Source organism: Lycium barbarum, chromosome 2 (genome assembly GCF_019175385.1).
Source record: "Lycium barbarum isolate Lr01 chromosome 2, ASM1917538v2, whole genome shotgun sequence".
In the NCBI taxonomy this organism is placed as follows: domain Eukaryota; kingdom Viridiplantae; phylum Streptophyta; class Magnoliopsida; order Solanales; family Solanaceae; genus Lycium; species Lycium barbarum.
In genome coordinates this window covers 120,770,874-120,791,109 of record NC_083338.1, presented here as the reverse complement: position 1 = coordinate 120,791,109, position 20,236 = coordinate 120,770,874, and the positions used below count along the sequence as shown (strand labels likewise).

Below are 20,236 nucleotides of genomic sequence, written 5' to 3'. Positions count from 1 at the left end.
AACTCAAATCATCGGCCAACTCCTGCCAGTGATCATCAGATTTGGCCCATTTCCAACCAGACAGGCTTCTATGAGTTTCAAAATTCAAATTCTTATTTCATTTTCTCAAGCTACATTATGATGTATATTTTTAATCTGGTGCCAAAAAAAAAAACTGCCTGAATAGATGAAACCTTGACCTTTCTGTGTTTCTTTGAGGTGCTTTTCCCACACTTTTCTGTTTGGATTCCTAGGGCGCCAAGAAAAGTTTGTTCTTTGCGTGGTTGCCATTAGACGAGCGATGTTGACTACCGAGAACGTGAGGAAGAGAAGGATTACCTATGGTAGTTGGTGCTTTATGTGTAAAAAAATATCGGGTGAGGATGTAGACTACCTTTTTCTACATTGCCAGGTAGCCACAGTTGTGGCAAAACTTGAGATAGTTTGGATTGTCGACCATGCCGGGAACGGTGAATGACACTTTATTTAGTGCGGCTTTTAGAAGAAGGAAGATAGGATACAGAGCGTGGGATATTGCTCCGTTAGCTCTCATGTGGGTGGTTTGGAGAGAGAAACTGGATAGCTTTTGATGGAAATGGAATTAATCTTTTACATTCAAAGAATAGACTTTTATCCTTAATTTCTTTTTGGGGCACCCATGAGAGCCCTATTTGCATTGAAGGATGGGTATCTTTTGTAGAGAGCCATTTAGTTGTAGGAACCATTTAATTTTGTAGGTTCTCAATTTTTCGGTTTACCTCTTGATTGCAGGAGTGTTTTCCCGTATAATGATATATTCCTTGTTAATTGTTTTTTAAAAAGTTCCAGTGTCCAATAATAAGGGAAACATTTAGGGGAAATCTTATATTATCAGGCCTTTTCCTGTTAAGATTTCTATAAGCTAGGTCGGAATTTCCATCTCAATTCCTTAATTTATCTATATTTGGTTGGTGAAAATTCTAACCTTTTTGGTTTATTTGCAGTTGATGGCATTTCATGTCCAAGTGAGGATATTAGCATTAACTGCAACACCTGGGTGTAAGTAACTAATTATCTGCTGGACTTTGTTGGAAATTAAATCGGTCTCATGCCTTATGTCACCCTTCTTACTGGGATCTTCCATATGTCAGCTAAAAGGCAGGCAGTTCAGAAAGTGATCGATAACTTGCAAATATCAACACTTGAATACCGAAATGAAACTGACCCAGATGTGCTCCCATATGTGCATGCTCGAAAGATTGAACAGATAACAGTATAAATAAAACTCCCTTTTGGCTCTCTGTTGAAGCTTTTTCTTTGTAGTTTATGTTCAAAAAATTTCTAATCATACTTTCAGGTTCCCATGGGCCAAGATGCTGTCAAAGTTGGTGATCTCCTCTCTGAAGTAATGGACCCATTAGTGAATCGGCTTCGTGCATACGGACTATCACTGAATAACCGGACAGTATGGCTACTATTATTTGAAAATTCTTTTGATATTTTATTTAATCATGATATAGTTATTTGTTACATTTGTGGATGTGCTGTTCTGACTAGTCAGTCAACGAAGTTCAGGTATAGGATAGTTGTTCAATGAAGTTATTTGTTATCCTCTTTTCACTTTCTTCCTATTTTTGTTCTGGTTATTTTTTTCTTTCATGTTTGCAATTCTAAGTGGATTATAGTGATGAGGTCTATTGTTAAACGGATGCTAATGCCTCCATGTGAGTCCTATCCTGCGAGACTGGAAAGTTGTTTGAATCTAAAGTGCATAGAGTGTATGGTTTTGATTGCATTATTTAATGTAGACTATCTTGTGATAGTCTCCAAGGCTCCGCAGTCCTCTGTCAGCCTTTTCTTACTTAGTTTTGATGATGAGTCTTCCCTCGCCTTCCTGCACAAGCATCTATTCTCCTGAGATCCAGGTTTCTGCACGATGATTTGTTCTATCCTCACTTCCTCTTTATAATCCTAAGGACATCATTAGTGAATTTCATTTTCACTTGGGGATTACTGCTGCCCAAGCACATTGCCCTCCTTGTAACCATGCTCCGATTGAAGGCTCGAATATTCAATAAATATCATTAGAAAAGATGCCCAAGCAAAGAAGGATGTGCATCTTTTTTTCCATGTGCATTGACACAGTTAATAGTTGCAAAAGTAAAATATCTATTTTAATTTGTTAAAGAGTAGAAAATAGAACTGTTGGTGGTAAATTTGATTTAATGTCATTAATAAGGTATAATTTCTGAAAAAGTTGAATTGTAAATTTCTGTTTCAGAAATCCTGACTTTTTTTTGTTCTTAGTAGGCATTTGGCCATAGATTCCAAATATTTTTCACTTTATTTGGAATTTATGGAGTTGGAGTTGAAGATGGAGTTGTGTTTGAATATACTTTTTGCAAAGAATATTTGGAATAATATTGTTCATGCATGTACTTTTCAGATTTGAAATACAACTTCAAGTTGAATTTGGAATTTTCATGGCCAAAGACTTATTTTCAGATAAAGTGAAAAATTATTCCGGGAAAAGGTGAATAATTTGTATGGCCAAACAGGTCCTTAATGTCTTCACATCACTAAACTCAAATGTTTGGGGCGTGTATGCTCTTTTACCAGAGTATACTAATATGATTCTAGAGGTTTCTGCTCTAAAATACAAATAATGACCACTTTCAATCTGTGAAATAATCAGAGTACTATATAGGATTGAAGATCTTCTGAATACTCCTTTATAACTATCGAGACCTGTAACCGTTTGTGGCAGGTCTGATTTTTGGATAAATATATAAGTGTTACCTTTTCAAAAAAAAATAAAAAATAATCAGAGTAATATAAAAGACAAGGGGTCCTATATATGCTTTAACCAAAATCACGTTTGCAAAAAGAGGATACATTGAACGAGCAGGGGATAGTATTTGGATAGCGGAATTGAACTATTTATTTGCTAATGTATCATGTTTTCCATTTCCGAAGACTATACAGTCTTTTATTCTTCAAGGGCTCTACAAAGCATTATAACCATATTCATATGTACATATTGAATGTGCTTTTCTTCCATTTCAGCTATTTTATGTTACTGTTGTCACTACTAAAATGGGATAGCACAATCTCTCTTCTATATATATATATATATATATATATATATATGTACACTTTTGTTCCTTTCTTAAGGTTTGTTTGTCTTGTCCAATTTACAGTTAAGCCCACATCTGATACTTGATTCACGGTCAAGATTTCGTGAAGCTCCACCTCAAAATTTGCCTCAAGTGAAGTTTCAAGAAATTGATGGACTATATGGTGTTCTTATAACACTTTCCCATATATTGAAGCTGCTCTCGAGCCATGGGATAAAATCTGCATTTGAGATGCTTGACGAAAAACTGCAATCCAAGTTTGTCCTCTTTGAGTATCCAGAATTTGATTAATTCAACTTGATGAAAGAATGTATTTTGTTTTCAATGAGTGGGTTTGTTTAAACAATAATATCCCTCCTAATAACATGCTGCCCAAATGCATTTCAACGTGACATCACCAATTGCATCCAATATAGTTTTTTTTTTTTTTAAAAGATTAATAGGTCATTAGGCTGGGAGTCTGATGGAAACTTTATTAATAATCAAGCTTAAAGGAAATATAGTCTATCACAATATATTCATAGTTTGAGCTGGCAAGAATAAGAAAAGTTAGAACCAGATTAGAGTTATGATCCTCCAAACTGATTTGACAAATTGCTAACAAAGTAAACAAATTATTCCTTGCGCCAGTCTTCATCTTCAAATCCTGACATCCAAGATACTGTCATATACGTATTGTGCAGTTAATTTACCGAATTTGTACAACTTCTACCTCGTCTTTTCTGAAAGATTAGATAGATGGAAGCTTTTGTCTGTTCTCTAAACATTTACATGTCGTTTATAGGTTGTTTGGACGACTGATGGGAAGAAATGAAATTCTTTTGAAAGCAAAGCATTTAATGCAGCAAGTTGTATCTCATGGTGCTCCTAGTCCTAAGTTATCGAAAACGCTGGAAATACTGAACGATCATTTCAGTATGTTACATATCACAGTCTTCTGTTTCTTTAAATATTTGTTCATTATAATTGTTCATTGAGCACCCTGTTTATGTTTACTTGGATGCAAATCGGCTTTGACACATGTTTTTAATTTTTTTTTGGTTCAGACATCATTTTATTAATGAAACTTGATTGCTTGTCAATAGGTTTGAGAGTTTGGGTATGTTATTCGATTCTTTTGATTTTGCAAATTCATTTGAGGATTGTGTTTGTTGTAAATTTTAGACTTCTCCCGTTTTAGTAATCCTAATAGGAAGAGGCAAAGTTTGTGGCACATCGGCAACTATTATCCTTTGAGTTTAATATTGGAGAATTATGATTTAGTTTCTACTGTTTTTAATGAAGCTTTTGTTTCTTCTTTGGAATAAAATTCAAACTTAACTTTGTTGTTTAGTCCTAGGGAATTCTAAGTGGGATAATACATTCTTCTACAATTCCCGTTTTTCAAAAAGCCAAAATTTTAACTTGTTTCTTCTGTTACATTCTGGGCAGTTCGTAAAACTCTTGAACCATGCCAATGAAAGATAATCATTGTCTACTGAAACTTTGTTCCCTGTTACGGAGTCTTAAGGCCACCAAAACAAGCAGGGCAGAAATTTAGGCTGTAGATAAGCGCCTTTGGTAATAATTCGTTACTACACATTAATTTTCACATTAAAAGACAGAATCATGAATGCCTCACATGCTTTAGGTGGATTGTCAGCTTCTCAGCACAGTGTTGTACTCGTGGTCTCATGCTCAGGGTATTTTTACCCTCTAGAAAATGACAAACCGAAGTCAAGTCGACAAATAGATATAGGTGAATATGAAGTATTATTCTTTACTAATGGTGGATTTGAAGTTCATTTGTAGCTTATGGTGCAAACTAGAGTACAGTCAAATCTTGGCTAGCGATTTATACTTAGAATATTGTAAAGAAGTATCTCACTCAACATTTCCTATATGGTGCTAAACTAGCAAGAAGAAATGCCATCTCTGTGCAAATTGTCAATTGCAGAGATTGGCTTTGTTATGCAATGAAAAGTGGATCCCTGTAATATCAGATACTAAGTTATTAGTAGTTTCTCTCTCTCTCTCTCTCTTTGTTAATATAATTTTTTTTTTTTTTTTTAAATTATCCTTCTTCATATAGTCAACTGTAATTCTAGGGTTCTACCTCCTTAAATTTGCCAGATGATGTAGTTTTTTATGTTGCTAGAATTTATCATGATCAAGCCACTGGTAAAAATTGCAGGATTTCCTTTTTCTTTTCAGAATCTCTTGTTTGGACTCTAGACCTTCTCATGGTTAATATAGTGCACCCTACTTTCTTATTTCCTTTGTTATCTTTCCATCTGTTGCAGAAACGAGTGATCCAAAAAAATCAAGGGTTATCATTTTCTCAAATTTTAGACAAAGTGTCAGGTAAAGCCTATATCAGTTCCTCGCAATGCTATTCTCACACTTCTATTACTTGATGGCAAATGCTTTTTTTTTTTTTTTTTTTTACTTTTAAATTCTGAAAACCTGATTGCTGCAGTGACATATTGCTTTCTTTGAGGAGTTTAACAGATTTAGTTAAAGCTACTGAGTTCATAGGCCAAAGCTCAGGTATCCTACCCTATACATTTCAGCAGATCAATTTCCTACTGACTTGGTACTTTAATCTGTTTCGTTGTTAGACAAGGGCTATTTCCTCTTGGAAAAGTGCCGTCGGAGTGTTCTTGTGCAATAATTTTAAGAGGTGTACTGGTCATTTATCCTTATGTGGTAGTTTATTATCATTACCATGTTTTCTGGAATTCATGGCTGCTATTTGATAGTATCAGTTCGTCTTCAATAATAATTACAAATTTCTGGTACATCTGTTCTAAGATGCGACATATACTTGCATTGCCATTTTTCTGTGTCTCACCAGTTATTACATGTGAGAACCACATCTTTCGGTGAGGGTATGAGCTTCGGTGCGAGCCCCAAAACCAATACGCTTGAGCGACAAAATTCAAAAATTTGAATCCTTCCTAAGCTTGATGATACAGCTATGCAGGAATAACTAATTCTGCTTCCTTCCTACCCCCAAACAGACAAGTAAAAGAATGACATTATCCAATGGAGAGAAATACATGATATAGCTATGATAAGTCTGAGTGAAACTAAAACTACTTTGCTTTAGTCTTTATGACAAAGTTTGTATCCTCAGTGTTGTTAAAGACTCACTTTAGGCATGCTCAAGTCCTGAAGTTAGGTGAAGCTCAGGTAGGGCGCTTTAGTGCAGGCACCGAGGTACTAAGGCAAACACCTCGTGGGCCATGGATTGTCCCTAAGAGGATAGTACTAGACAATAAATATCTAACAACGTAAATATATTAATTGTTAACAAAATGTTCTTTTAGTGATTAGGTATATAAGAAATTCGAAATTTAGTATCAGAAAATTAGTCAAAAAGCTAAAAATTGTATTTTAACATCTAAATCAAATGGTTGACAGGATTTTTACCTCATATATCTCTCTTAATTATAGTTTCCTCAGTTCTCTTGTCCAAAAAAATTGATTGTCTTTACAATGATTTTTTCTTTATGCATCACATACACACATTCCTCATTAGCCTTTCTCGCTAAATCCCATGCTTTAATTGCGCTTTACGCTTAAAGCCCCAGCAAAACCTTGGCGCCTTTCTAGTCTTTTTGCCTTTGACAACTCTCGTTGCCTGTTTCTGGTGCTCATATCTCGTTTATCATGTGAAACACTTATTATGTTCAGTCCTCAGGATGGAACTACAATGGTAGTCCTTTCACTTAATTTGAGGAAGAATATCTTCTTACTATTATGTTTTATCTTTCCTCAAATATTTCGGTTTGTCCTAATTCCTGATGATAATATGTCAAACTGAAATTTGCCTCCACACATCTCTTTCATTTTTAGGTCTAAGAATCTGCAATTCTCATAGCATTATTTCATGAACTCCTTTGTAGGCAAAACATCAAAAGGCCAATCACAAAAAAATCAACAAGCTGTTTTGGAGGTAATTCTTTTGCTCTACTTTTGTTGTCACTTGACAGTCGACCTTTCTTGAATCGACTTTTTCATGTAGAAATTTCGAACTGGCGAATACAATGTCATTGTTGCAACATCAATTGGTGAAGAAGGTCTCGACATCATGGAAGTGGATCTTGTCATATGCTTTGATGCTAATATATCACCTTTGAGAATGATTCAGCGCATGGGCAGAACAGGAAGGAAACATGAAGGACGAGTTGATATCCTTTTCCTTTTTTCTTTTTTGATTTGTAAAATTGGTTTTTTTAAGTACAACTTTTCTCGTAAGATCCGAGAGTTCGATTCCCCAAAAGCAATTTTCCCATTTCAGAAAAAAAAAATTACAATTTTCTCTCTGCACTAGCAATATTCAGTTTCTGGCACCCAAATTATTTTTTAATGTGTTTATTTCAATAGATTTCCTTAATGAAGTTCTACTGGTTTTAGCTTACGAAGGAAGAGAGTTAAAAGGTTACTTGCAAAAGCAAACAAGCGGCAAGACAATTATCAAAGACATGAGAAATGGGGGAATGAATAGCTTTTCATTTCATTCCAGTCCTAGGATGGTATGCCATATCTACAGATTTTCTCACCAGCTTCATGGAAACCATTACCTTCTTAAGTTTGTATGTTTGCCTATTGTAGATTCCACATATTTTTAAACCAGAAGCCCAGTTTCTCAAGCTATCAATACCACAGTTTGTTCCTCGTGGAAAAAACACCAAAGATGTTCACCCTATCCAGGTGTCTGCATTCCAGAACAAATTAAGTGATGAAGAAGCAAGCTTGCTCGCGAAATATTTCAAGTCTACTGGTCAGGAGACTCAGGACGCATGGAAACCATCACTTATTGCCTTTCGCCATTCCCAGGCATTTCCATCCAAAGTGCACAGAGTGGTGCATTCATTTAGAACAGGGATGCTAATAGATGCCATGCAAAATTTGCAAGAAATGCCTGTTCCTCGAGATGTCAAAGCTTCTAACAATGAGGTTCTCACAGTGACATTAACTTCTTATTTGTAGAATAACTGAAAATTGAATCACTTCTCTTTGATGGCTCAGGATGAAAATTCTGAAAATTTGTCTATGAAAATTGAAGCTACCGAACCATGTGAAGGAAATCTGAAAGGTAACTTATATACATACTCGATAGATTCATCAGCAAAACTATTCACCAGTTTGATCACTTTATTAATTGATGTTTGATAATCTATTTACTTTCCTAATATACTGGCTCTACATTACCACTGAGTCTGGCCGAAATTATTGATTACAACAACAACAACCCAGTGAAATCCCACAACGTGGGGTCTGGGGAGGATAGAGTGTACGCAGACCTTACTCCTACCAAGGTAGGACAGCTGTTTCCGAAAGACCCTCGGCTCAATAAAAAAGCATAAAAAGAGGTCAGATAAGGCTAAGAGATTCAAAGCGATATGGAAATGAAATAACGCAAGCGACACAGATAACATAGGATAATCAAAGCACAGGAAATAACAGATAATAGCAGGAATCAGGGCACAAGAAATTATACTGCGATAATGCGACTACTAATAAGACAGGATAACGGGACTATCTACTAACCTTCTACCCTAATCTGGGTCCTCCAAACCCTCCTATCTAAGGTCATGTCTTCGGTAAGCTGTAACTGCGTCATGTCGTGTCTAATTACCTCTCCCCAATACTTCTTCGGCCTACCCCTACCTCGTCTGAAACCATCCATGGCCAACCTCTCACACCTCCGCATTGGGGCATCTGTGTCTCTCCTCTTCACATGCCCAAACCATCTCAATCTCGCTTCTCGCATCTTGTCTTCCACTGAGGCCACTCCCACCTTGTCCCGAATATCCTCATTCCTAATCCTGTCACTCCTGGTGTGGCCACACATCCATCTCAACATTCTCCTCTCGACAACTTTCATCTTTTGAACGTGAGAGATCTTAACTGGCTGAAATTATTGATTCTTTTCATCAAATGGAATTGTTATTATTCAATGATTTAAGTATTAAAATTAGTGCTTTGATATGTTAATATGCCTTTTTTTTTAACCCATACAACAACAACAGCAACAACAACCCAGTGAAATCCCACATCGTGGGGTCTGGGGAGGGTAGAGTGTACGCAGACCTTACTCCTACCAAGGTAGGACGGTTGTTTCCGAAAGACCCTCGACTCAATAAAAGCATAAAAAGAAGTCAGATAAGGTTAAGAGAATCAAAGCGATATGAAATGAAATAATGCAAGCGACACAGATAACACAGGATAATCAAAGCACAGGAAATAACAGATAATAGCAGAAATCTGAGCAGAAGAAATTATATTGCGATAATGCGACTACTAATAAGAACGGAAAACGAGACTATCTACTAGCCTTCTACCCTATATTGGGTCCTCCAAACCCTCCTATCTAAGGTCATGTCCTCGGTAAGCTGTAGTTGCGTCATGTCGTGTCTAATTACCTCTCCCCAATACTTCTTCGGTCTACCCCTACCTCGTCTGAAACCATCCATGGCCAACCTCTCACACCTCCGCACTGAGGCATCTGTGTCTCTCCTCTTCACATGCCCAAACCATCTCAATCTCGCTTCTCGCATCTTATCTTCCACCGAGGCCACCCCCACCTTATCCCGAATATGCTCATTCCTAATCCTGTCACTCCTGGTGTGGCCACACATCCATCTTAACATTCTCATCTCGGCAACTTTCATCTTTTGAGCGTGAGAGATCTTAACCGGCCAACACTCCGCCCCATACAACATAGTCGGTCTAACCACCACTTTGTAGAACTTGCCCTTAAGTTTTGGTGGCACCTTCTTGTCACACAGCACTCCGGAAGCAAGCCTCCATTTCATCCACCCTGCCCCAATACGATGTGTGACATCATCGTCAATCTCCCCGCAGCTTTGCAGAATAGACCCAAGGTACTTGAAATTACTTTTCTTCTAGACGGCCTGGGTACCAAGTCTCACTTCCAAGCCAGCCTCCTGAGGTGCTTCACTGAACTTACACTCCAAGTACTCTGTCTTGGTCCTACTCAGCTTAAACCCTTTAAACTCCAGAGTATGTCTCCAACTCTCCAGCTTAGCGTTAACTCCGCTACGAGTTTCGTCGATCAAGACTATGTCGTCCGCGAACAACATACACCATGGCACCTCACCTTGAATTTGCCGTGTCAATTCATCCATCACCAAGGCAAATAAAAACGGACTAAGAGTTGATCCTTGATGCAACCCCATCACAACTGGAAAGTGCTCTGAGTCTCCTCCTACTGTCCTTACCCTGGTTTTGGCTCCCTCATACATGTCCTTGATCACCCTAATGTACGCCACAGGTACACTTTTAGCCTCCAAGCATTTCCATAGGATCTGTCTTGGAACTTTGTCATAAGCCTTTTCTAGGTCGATGAATACCATGTGTAAGTCCTTCTTCCTCTCCCTATACTGCTCCACCAACCTTCTCACAAGATGGATGGCTTCTGTAGTTGAGCGTCCCGGCATGAATCCGAACTGGTTCTCTGAAATAGACACACCTCTCCTCACCCTCATCTCCACCACCCTTTCCCTCACTTTCATAGTATGGCTTAGCAGCTTGATACCTCTATAGTTGTTGCAACTCTGGATATCTCCCTTATTCTTGTATAGAGGGATCATTACACTTGCCCTCCATTCTTCGGGCATTAATGTTGTCTTAAAGATGACATTAAACAACCTAGTCAGCCACTCCAAACCTGCCGGGCCCACGCTCTTCCAGAATTCCCCAGGAATCTCGTCAGGTCCGGTCGCTCTTCCCCTGCGCATCCTATGAACAGCACCCTTAACCTCGTCAACCTTAATACTCCTGCAATACCCAAAATCGTGACGCCTTCCTGTATGTTCTAATTCTCCCAACACAATGTCTCTGTCCCCTTCTTCATTCAAGAGTTTGCAGAAGTATGACTGCCATCTCCGTCTAATGAGAGTCTCCTCTACCAATACTTTGCCATGCTCGTCCTTGATGCACTTTACTTGATCCACATCACGTGCCTTTCTCTCCCTCTCCTTGGCTAGCCTGAACAATTTCTGGTCCCCTCCTTTCTCTTCTAGTTCAGCATACATGCGTTCAAAAGCTGCCGTTTTTGCCGTCGAAACCGCCAACTTCGCCTCCTTCCTCGCCATCTTATAAAGTTCTGTATTCGTCCACTTCTCCACCTCATCCTTGCTTTCTATCAACTTCGCATACGCCACCTTCTTTGCTTCCACCTTCCCTTGAACTTCTCCATTCCACCACCAGTCCCCTCGATGCTGACCACGACTACCTGTCGAGACCCCCAACACTTCCCTTGCTACCACCCTAATGCAACTAGCCGTCTTATCCCACATACTGGTCGCATCCCCACTACTATCCCAGGCCCCCATAACAAAAAAAAAAAAAGCCTTTTTATAAGACACCAGTTTTACATCCTCGCACGCCCAAGCCTGCCAACTGGAGCGTAGACAACATAATATGGGGGCCCAACATTAAGTAAACCAAGAATTGGGATGGGTCGGCGTCTGGGTTGGTATCATGTAGTAAGAGACAATGGAAGAATTCCTCATCATTTTATTCCAAGAATAATAGCTAAGTATACATGTACAAGTGAATCTATCTAAGGAAACAAAATAAAAAGATCCGTAAATATCTCTACTTATAGTTGTGCTATGTACTATATGAAGAGTTCTGCTATGTACATTCTGTAAAACGTGCAGAGGTGGTTATGAGTATCCTCTTTAATCTACTTATAAGAAAAGTATTCTCTTCAATCCTCAGATAAACTAGCTCTTATTTTGTTCCTCGATTATCTTAAATCTGGTTCTGGTGCTATAATTATCTGTAACACATGAAATGTTGATATTATCCTCTGATAGACTAGCTCTTTTTTTCTTCCTAATTATTAAGAATCTGATTCTGGTGCTATAATGATCTTGAACACATGAAATATAGCTGGCTGTACTTCGTTGTGCATGTCTGTAATATGTTAAGACATTATCCAAACAGCTGAAGCTACCATTGTTATATTTTCACAAACAAGCTCATGTTTCTTGGTGAATCAGAGGCAATAGGGCCAAATAATACCAAAAACTTATGCTAGCGTCTCCTTGATCCTGATTAAAAAGAAGGGCAGCCCGGTGCACTAAGCTCCCGCTATGCGCGGGGTCCGGGGAAGGGCCGGACCACAAGGGTCTATTGTATATTTACAAACTTAAGAGCATTATTTATTGTTTATTTCTGATGTCTTCTTTATCAAGCAAAAGAAAATAGAAGAGAAACAAGAATAGTCCAAAAAAAAAAAAGAGCAATTTGGATGTATGTCGTACCTGTATCTAAAAATGTTTAGATTCGTACAGGATGTTCTGCTGAAGATGATTGTAAAACTGAAGAAAATAACGACTCCATTCCCGTGGAGATGCCAAGTAATAGAAAGACACTTTTTCTTGACATATTTCAAGGGGAAAACTCTCATGCACATGGCTTCCTATTTAGCTCAGAATTTGTAAGTGTTGATGATCAGGGGAGGGTTATAGTCTCGTCTCTTGCCCAACTATCTCTGAAAGAAACTTTGGTTTCTAAATATACAAGCACCGGATTATTTGAAAAGTTCAACCTGCCAGAAAAAGATCCTCTTCATGGAAAGGTTTCAGCGAATGAACTGGAGGAAAAGACTGATGGAGTCAAAGGCGTTTCTTCTACTCACACAGGTACTACAGAAAAATTTAATCTGGAAGCACCAAGAATCTGTGTGGTGTCTAATGCAAAGCAACAGGAGATAATTGATCTCTGTGAGGGGAATTTTGGAAGCCCGAATCACAAGTTTAAACCAGAAGGTAAGAGCATGGGTGAGAGTCTGGAGGTTCAAATTCTGGGTACACCAATTGTAGCTGATGAGCCAGACAAAAATTTTGGAGATATGGAACTAAGTCCACGTCTGACCAACTTTATCAATAGCGGCTTTGTCCCAGAATCTCCTACAACTGACGGTCTGTTTCTTTTCCTTGAGCCAAGTCTATTGATGGAGCTACTATGCCCTAACTTTTTTTGCAGATTTATCTTTTGTTACCTTAAAAGGTTTATCTTTTCTTTTGCAGCGGTGTCTAAGGATAAAGATGTACAGTTCATGGTTAAAGACATATTTTCAACACCAAAAGAATCTTCAGAACAGAACGAAAAGACAGTGGGTGGCAGTAGTACCTGTGGAAAATATAATGAAATGTCAACTCCTATACAAAACATTGATAGTAATGAACCGAGAAGTTGCAAGTTCACTAGTGTAATTGTTGAAGATAATCAAACTCCTATGGCAAAACTGTCAGGCAAAAGCTGCAGCGAAGACTGGCAACTGGGCTCTACAGATAAATCAGAAAGCATTGGGAAAAAACGGAAGTTTAGGAGATTGCTTAAACACGGTGATCTTCCTAGAAGAAAACCACCAGACAAGCTAAATACTGGTACTTCCAGAAAAGGGACAGCTCTGTGTGGCACCGCCAATCATACTGGTTTCAAGCACGGAAGAGCTATAGGTAACTTGAGTGCTTTACTTTTCTATCAAAAAAGAGAGCATGCTTGCTGCTAATCCTTCCTGCTTTTCAATACGAGAGGGTTTAAATTGACAATTCATTTCCCACAACCTTAGGATTTTGTATTCTATCATTCTATGTCATTTGGGAAGTTTGCTTGTCTTGATGAAAAATTGGATATTGATGCATATGTTATTGCCATCAGGTGAGAAACGACACCCAAACATTGTGACAGACTTCATTGAAGAGGAAGCTGAGTAAGTTCATTCTTATAGATTGGAAATCTCATGCTTCCTATTATAATTGGTGCTAGTTAGCTCACTTCTTGAAATAAGCACATATAGATGGATTGCATAGTCAATACGCTGACATTGCTGCTGGTAGTACTCAGCCATGCTATAATCTGGTAGTATAAGTTTTATCAGTAATGGAAGCAATCGTCCCTACCGTCGTAAAATAAGAGCACCTGGCTTTGCCCATTCACAAGGACTCGATTTATTGTGTTCATTTGATTTCACCAAGGAGCATTGAGACTTATTTGAATTCCTTCTTATTTTTCGTATTTCACTCTTCATAAGAATTAAGTTCCTCGCCCTTTCATTCTTTCTGAGTCGTGGGAGTGTGAATAACTGAAGGCTTGCTTGTAATATTGAGCTCTTTGCTGCTCTTCATTGTTTATTGTGTCTCTGACAAGGCATTCCTTCCTTTCATTTCGGATTCCTTCCTCAGTCTCATGATGCTTCTTCCAGTTTTGTCTTTTTCCTGTCCGGCCGTTTTCCACTACAGAAGAGGGAAATATAAAAGTTCCTCATGTATCTGATGGAAAAAGTGAGTTTCTAGCAACAGATCTTAAGATAAAAATAAGAATATTGATACGGATATTAATACACCTGAAAAATTGTGTGAAATCCTTAATCTGTGCAGTAGATTTTGTTTAGAATAAAATTGAGATATTCTTCTGTCTTCAGCTATAGATAAAAAAAGAAAAAAAGAAGAAGCTATAGATAGCTACTGTCCAAGTACTCATTATAAAGGAGTAAAAGGAAAGTATGGGAGCAATTTCCTGTGGTATCACCGAGATTCTGCACCTGCATAATTAATGGTGCGATAGACATATTCAGTGCCCAATGAGTTTGTTCTGCAGCCCACTGATGTTTCGAGTATCCATCCTACGTTAATGATCCAAATAACAAAGTAACCACCATAAACCAGTTACAAGTCAAATTTTCATACTTTATTGAATTTCATGCTCCTGATGACATTTCATGCACTTCTCCTGATATTATTCTAACGTAATGGTTCTTACACAGGGTGTCTTCAGAAGTTTCAGTATCTGATGACGAGGAGGATAAGCAGGATTTCAGTACATATGATGATAGTTTCATAGATGACAGGATAAATCCTACAGCAGCAGATAGTCAAGCTGAGGCTGGTGAAGTTGACATGATAGCAATTTACAGGTTTTTATTAAATTCATCTCTTTATTTTCTGTTTTGTTGTACAAGTTTTCTCCCATTTCTAGGCGTTTTAGTATTGATTCTTTTGAAGATATTAGAGGTTATCCACTCTTCAATTGTGGGGAGGGAAAGCTGTCTTATTTTGAACTATAATGGTGGTGACTGATCATAAGGTCTAAACAAAGAAAAAGATGTAAGAATATTTTGGGACGAATGCATTATGAGACTAGGCATCACATTTAACTGATCCTCAAAATAGCTTACTACAAGTAAACTAAAATTGAACAAGCAGTTGAAAAATCAGGTAAGGTTATTCAATGTATTCAGCTTCTACCTCTAAGGGACTTGCGAGCCTCTGCTCTGGATTAGAACAAAATTAATTCGGATCAAGTTATTAATAATTTGCAGTTCCTGCTTCAGAATTAAGTAGTGGCTATAAGCACTCTGATCCCTTTGTGGTTCAGAATGTATCATCTACGGGTACTTTCAATGAGACAAACCACTTCAGTATTGTGAAGTGTGAAGTGATGTGGCGACAAACTTCTTGCTGAAATTTAAAATTTCATAGCTGGTGATGCACTTTATTTTACCTGGTTTCACCCTAATATAGTGCATTTAGTGGCGTTGTAAAACTCCCTTCCAACCCAAAGAAAGGAAAAAGAAAAAAAGAAAAAAAAAGTTAGAGAAAAGTGAGGAATCTGTTATCATTAAGTGCTTCATTCAATTATCTCTTGTTAATTCTGTTTTTATTAGATGTGCTTTAGTCCAGTGAATATTGTTTTTTTTTTCTCCGAATCAACATGAAACGTATTATATTACTCCCTTCGTTCCAGTGTATGTGATATAGTTTGATTGTGCACGGAGTTTAAGAAATAAAGGAAGACTTTTGAATCTTGTGGTCTAAAATAAGTCAAAGATATTTGTGTGTTTATAGATCATCTCGTACAGCGTAAAAGGTAAAGTTTAAAGCTAAATTGTTGCTAAATAAGGAAATGTATCATTCTTTTTGGGACAGACTAAATAGGAAAGTGTATCACATAAATTGGGATAGAGGGAGTACTATATTCAGGAATTCAACAATGCTTGTTGATTTAGAGCCCGTTTGGATTAGCTGAAAAAAAGTGACTTTTAAGCTTAGGTGCTTAAAGTACTTTTAAGTGCTGAAAGTTATTTTATAAATAAGCAGTTACGTGTTTGGATAAAAGTGCTTAAAGAGTTTTTGGAAGTAAGGGTAGTATTGGAATTAACAGAAAATATAAGAGATAAAAGGGTAAAGTTGTTGGTCAAACCAAAATGGCTATTAAGCCAAAAAAAAAAAAAAAGTTAAGTTGGAGTTGAGCAACTTCTTGGTTTTGGCTTATTTTAAGCACTTTTTAACTTAATTTAAGTTGTATTCTATTTTTGCCAAACACTCAAATAAGTTAAAAATGGCTTATAAGCTGGTTTGACCAGCTTATAAGCCAATCCAAACGGGCTCGTAGTGCTAAAAAGGTGCAACATTTATGGTCTATCTTGTTTTCCTTGGACCTTACCAAGCTGAAAACCCTTATAAATGTGAGATATAGCTGGTAGCCTATCTTATGAAAATCTTGACCAAAAAGTTCCCGTTGCTTAGTGTCTGATTACCAGAACCTGGCCTAGAAAATTACATAAATTTCTTATGCTTATGGAACCCTGGGCTATGTCAATGTTTCCGTGATTTATTGGCTTCTGCTGCTAAAAATGAACTGGCTTTTCAGTTCATCATCGCAATATTTATTGAATTGTCTAGAAACTCATACGTCAATTTGACATTCTCTATCATCAGCATTCTTCCAGGATTCTTGTAGTTTGCTAGGAATTTATTGGTATACATAATGGTATTGGTTTCTGAAGATGCATGAAAGTTAAATTTTAATTGACTAAACTGATAACTGATCTGATTACTCTCCACATTGATCTCGTTTGGCTGTTCTCGATGAGAGTGAATACACAATATGGAGTAAAGAAAATGATGATTTAACATTGCTAGGTCGAATTTTAGGACTAGAAAAATCATTCATATTTGCTTAACGAAAAAAGGGCCATATTTACCCATGTACTTTGAGAGATTGTTTATATATACCTTGTGTTTTGAGTTATCAGATTTAAATGTCCTCACCGTTACACTTTGGATCACAAATGTCTCTCCACCTAACAGACCTCTTGGACCCACCTTCTATATCGACACATAGAGTTTCTATGTTGATACCCATACCCAAAGCCATTTAAGTCATCTCCTTCTTGCAAAATAGCAAAATTAGGGTTCTTCGACATTCTAAAATTGCTCTTTCTTCCTACTCAAAAGTGTAAAAGCAAGGGCATTTAAATCCGATAACTCAAACAAAGGTTAAATATAAACAATTTCTCAAAGTATAGGGGGAAATATGATATTTTTCCATTTGCTTAATCATATCCACCTTAATGGTAAGCATTGATCATGTTAGATAAGCAAAACGGTGTTCACACGGATCCTGATCATTCCTGCCTCCTCCATGCTTTTCTGTAAAAAAAAAAATATTAACGATACTATGTTTACTCTGACTTGAGATCTAACTTTGCTTAGAGAAGTCTTTGTGACTCAAGAAAGGTTGGATGCTGATTCTTTATGCTTTAAACCGTGTTATTTGCACTCCATGATATATTTGTGCATATACTCGCACAATCTTTAGCTTTACACATATCGTATCCAGGGGCGGAGGGAGGAAGGGCCAAGGGGGTATCGAAACCCCTTAGGAAACTTACACTGTTTATATATGGTTAAAATTATTTTTTTATGTATATATAGTAGACGTTGAACCCCCTTTGGCTTCTTCGGTGTTTACTTTTTCATACTTTGAACCCCCTTAGTGAAAATCCTGGCTCCGCCACTGATCGTATCTTATCCTTCTTGACTATTCACAACATTGTAGGTATTAACCCCCTTTCCTCACAAAATCAATTAATAAAAAGAAGAAAAGTAACCGAAGAAAGGGAAAAGATCAATCTATTCCAGATGGAGCACATGGGTCTTGTCGTTCATGAAATGCTCTAAATGTTGTAGACAATATATGGATATATCTTGCAGCACTTTCTTAAATGTTATTGTGAACTGCTTCAGGTATGAGGGTGTTTGTTATTGACAAAGTACCAATTTTATCAGGGAGATAGATGCGCTTTTAGATATATTTTCATGTTAATCAAATTAGCTTTTCAAGTCATAGATCAACTGATGATCATGGCTTCATTGCCTTGTTTTTTGGAACTAAGCCAATCTTTAATCACAGGCGTTCATTGCTCACTCAGTCACCAATTCCAAACCTATCAACTGATTATACTCCTGATTCTGAGGTCAGAGCAGATGAAAGCAAGAGGTCATCTGGAACAGCAGATCATCACACACCTCACACTGACCCGATGTCGGTAACGAGAAATTCCTCAAGCTTTCAGCAAAGTATTAATAGAATCTCACCAGAAGCCATGCCATGCTCAACTACTTGCTCTTTGAGAGAAAACAATGACAATTTAGAGAGTCGGAAAAGAAAGTTGAGCTATTATCAAGCAACTTCACTGCCAGTTGTCAATTTACAAAACGAATTCTCTCGTCATTCTACAGCTGCTGGTGGAAACTTGCATTGTTTGGAAGAAGCAGCAGCAGAGAATGAAGTTGGGGATCCATTTGATGATGACCTGTTCTATCAAAGTATTGATTTTGATGCGGTGGAAGAAGAGGCTGCTAGAATGCTTAGAAACAAATCAAAGTCCTTGGTTCAGAATACAGTGATTTCAATACCTCCTATTACTCAAATTCCTGATGGCGGAAACGCTCCTTCATTTGATCTGGGAATTTAATTTTGCTGTCTCAACTGTCATGTTTTGAATGAGCAGTTATGTAAAGGAAAAATAATAATTTATTACTTGTCCAGAATAGGATAGTTGTATTTATCATTTAATAGGTTACAGGAAAGTCCATCTTGATGGAACTGACGCGTATGTATCTGCTATGAGTATAGAAACATTTTGCTGTATATAATTTCAAAATTATTGTTTCCCTACTCTAAGTAGAGTTCTGTGGCTTTTGTTAGTGCCTATTTTATCTCAAGATTTGTCACGAGGAGCTTAATATTTAAAGCACTTCTACATTGTTCTTTTTCTCTTCCCTTAATTAACCACAAAGTGGCTGCATTTTGTTTAATGATATTTTGTCTGTTTTGTCTTCTGCCTTCTTTTGGTTTTATATATACTACATGCACTCAAACCAAAAGTTCATGAAACCAAATGCAAGAACAAAAACCTTGTCAGGCAACTCAACACCCCTTACTGCATTCCCTTTGACAGTTTCAGCAATACATTTGCTGATGCCTCTATTAGCAGTGACTTCATTAGGAGATTTGGGCTAAAGACAATAGCATAAGTCAATTAACTGTGGCATAATCTCCTTCAATACTGTTAAGATTATAAATTACTAGTAATAGAATTTGTGGTATTGATTATCCATTCAAACAATCTTTTACCACTATCTACATCTCCCCTATGATACATCAAAATGAGTAAATATTGATTTACAAAGCAACTAATGACCTTACATCCATTTTTCACTTTGTTCTATAGAGAGGCAGTATGAATACTTTAAGCTTACAATGTTAAGATATAACTTCATTAATGTATGAGGGGATAAGTAAAATCCATTATGCTTCAACAGGTTTTGGGATCATTTCCTTCTTATGTGGATAAAAATAAAATCTCTTGTATCATAAGCTCACTCATGTCAAAAACTTCAAAAGACCTGATTTTTAGGTTTAATTGTGTGTATAGAGTATTGATAGAGCTTCCATTAAGAGAGAGAAAGAAAGAAGAAATTTCTGTACAAATCAGTCATCTTCAAATTGAGTTTTCCAAATAGTTAACCATCGGTAATTTGAACGAGGAGTTATTAACATCTTATTCTTTGATATGAACAGTGAAGATCGAATTTGGTGGTCCATAAAAGCATATTTCAAGTCACAAACGACAACCTTATTTTGGGTGATTTCTCTTCAGTCTTCACTTTTTATTATTGCTCTTGTTGTTATCGTTACCTCTTTTTTTGTCATTAATGTTGTGGCCTTTTTGGAGAACTTTTTAACTCTTATTGATATAGTGGAGATTTTATGCCTTATGGATTAGAGGTCTAGTGTTTTTTGCTCTTCAATCAAAGAGGATT

At 37.2% G+C, this 20,236-nt stretch overlaps 1 protein-coding gene across 2 annotated transcripts in view; it reads left to right on the top strand.

Moving 5' to 3' along the window:
- Positions 1-19,182, top strand: part of LOC132626955 (DEAD-box ATP-dependent RNA helicase FANCM) — a 31,186-nt gene extending 12,004 nt beyond the window's left edge. Inside the window, exons 7-23 of one of the 2 annotated variants that reach the window (XM_060341996.1) lie at positions 963-1,017; positions 1,110-1,231; positions 1,316-1,423; positions 3,159-3,352; positions 3,880-4,010; positions 5,378-5,438; positions 5,554-5,624; positions 6,986-7,035; positions 7,105-7,270; positions 7,488-7,615; positions 7,695-8,039; positions 8,112-8,178; positions 12,413-13,042; positions 13,151-13,582; positions 13,785-13,836; positions 14,890-15,039; positions 18,321-19,182. In XM_060341996.1, the coding sequence (XP_060197979.1) occupies positions 963-1,017; positions 1,110-1,231; positions 1,316-1,423; positions 3,159-3,352; positions 3,880-4,010; positions 5,378-5,438; positions 5,554-5,624; positions 6,986-7,035; positions 7,105-7,270; positions 7,488-7,615; positions 7,695-8,039; positions 8,112-8,178; positions 12,413-13,042; positions 13,151-13,582; positions 13,785-13,836; positions 14,890-15,039; positions 18,321-18,885 (3,327 nt within the window). In that variant the 3' untranslated portion in view covers positions 18,886-19,182. The remainder of the gene's footprint in view (positions 1-962; positions 1,018-1,109; positions 1,232-1,315; positions 1,424-3,158; positions 3,353-3,879; positions 4,011-5,377; positions 5,439-5,553; positions 5,625-6,985; positions 7,036-7,104; positions 7,271-7,487; positions 7,616-7,694; positions 8,040-8,111; positions 8,179-12,412; positions 13,043-13,150; positions 13,583-13,784; positions 13,837-14,889; positions 15,040-18,320) is intronic. The other variant, XR_009577723.1, reaches the window with a different exon arrangement.
- Positions 19,183-20,236: the final 1,054 nt, after the last annotated feature.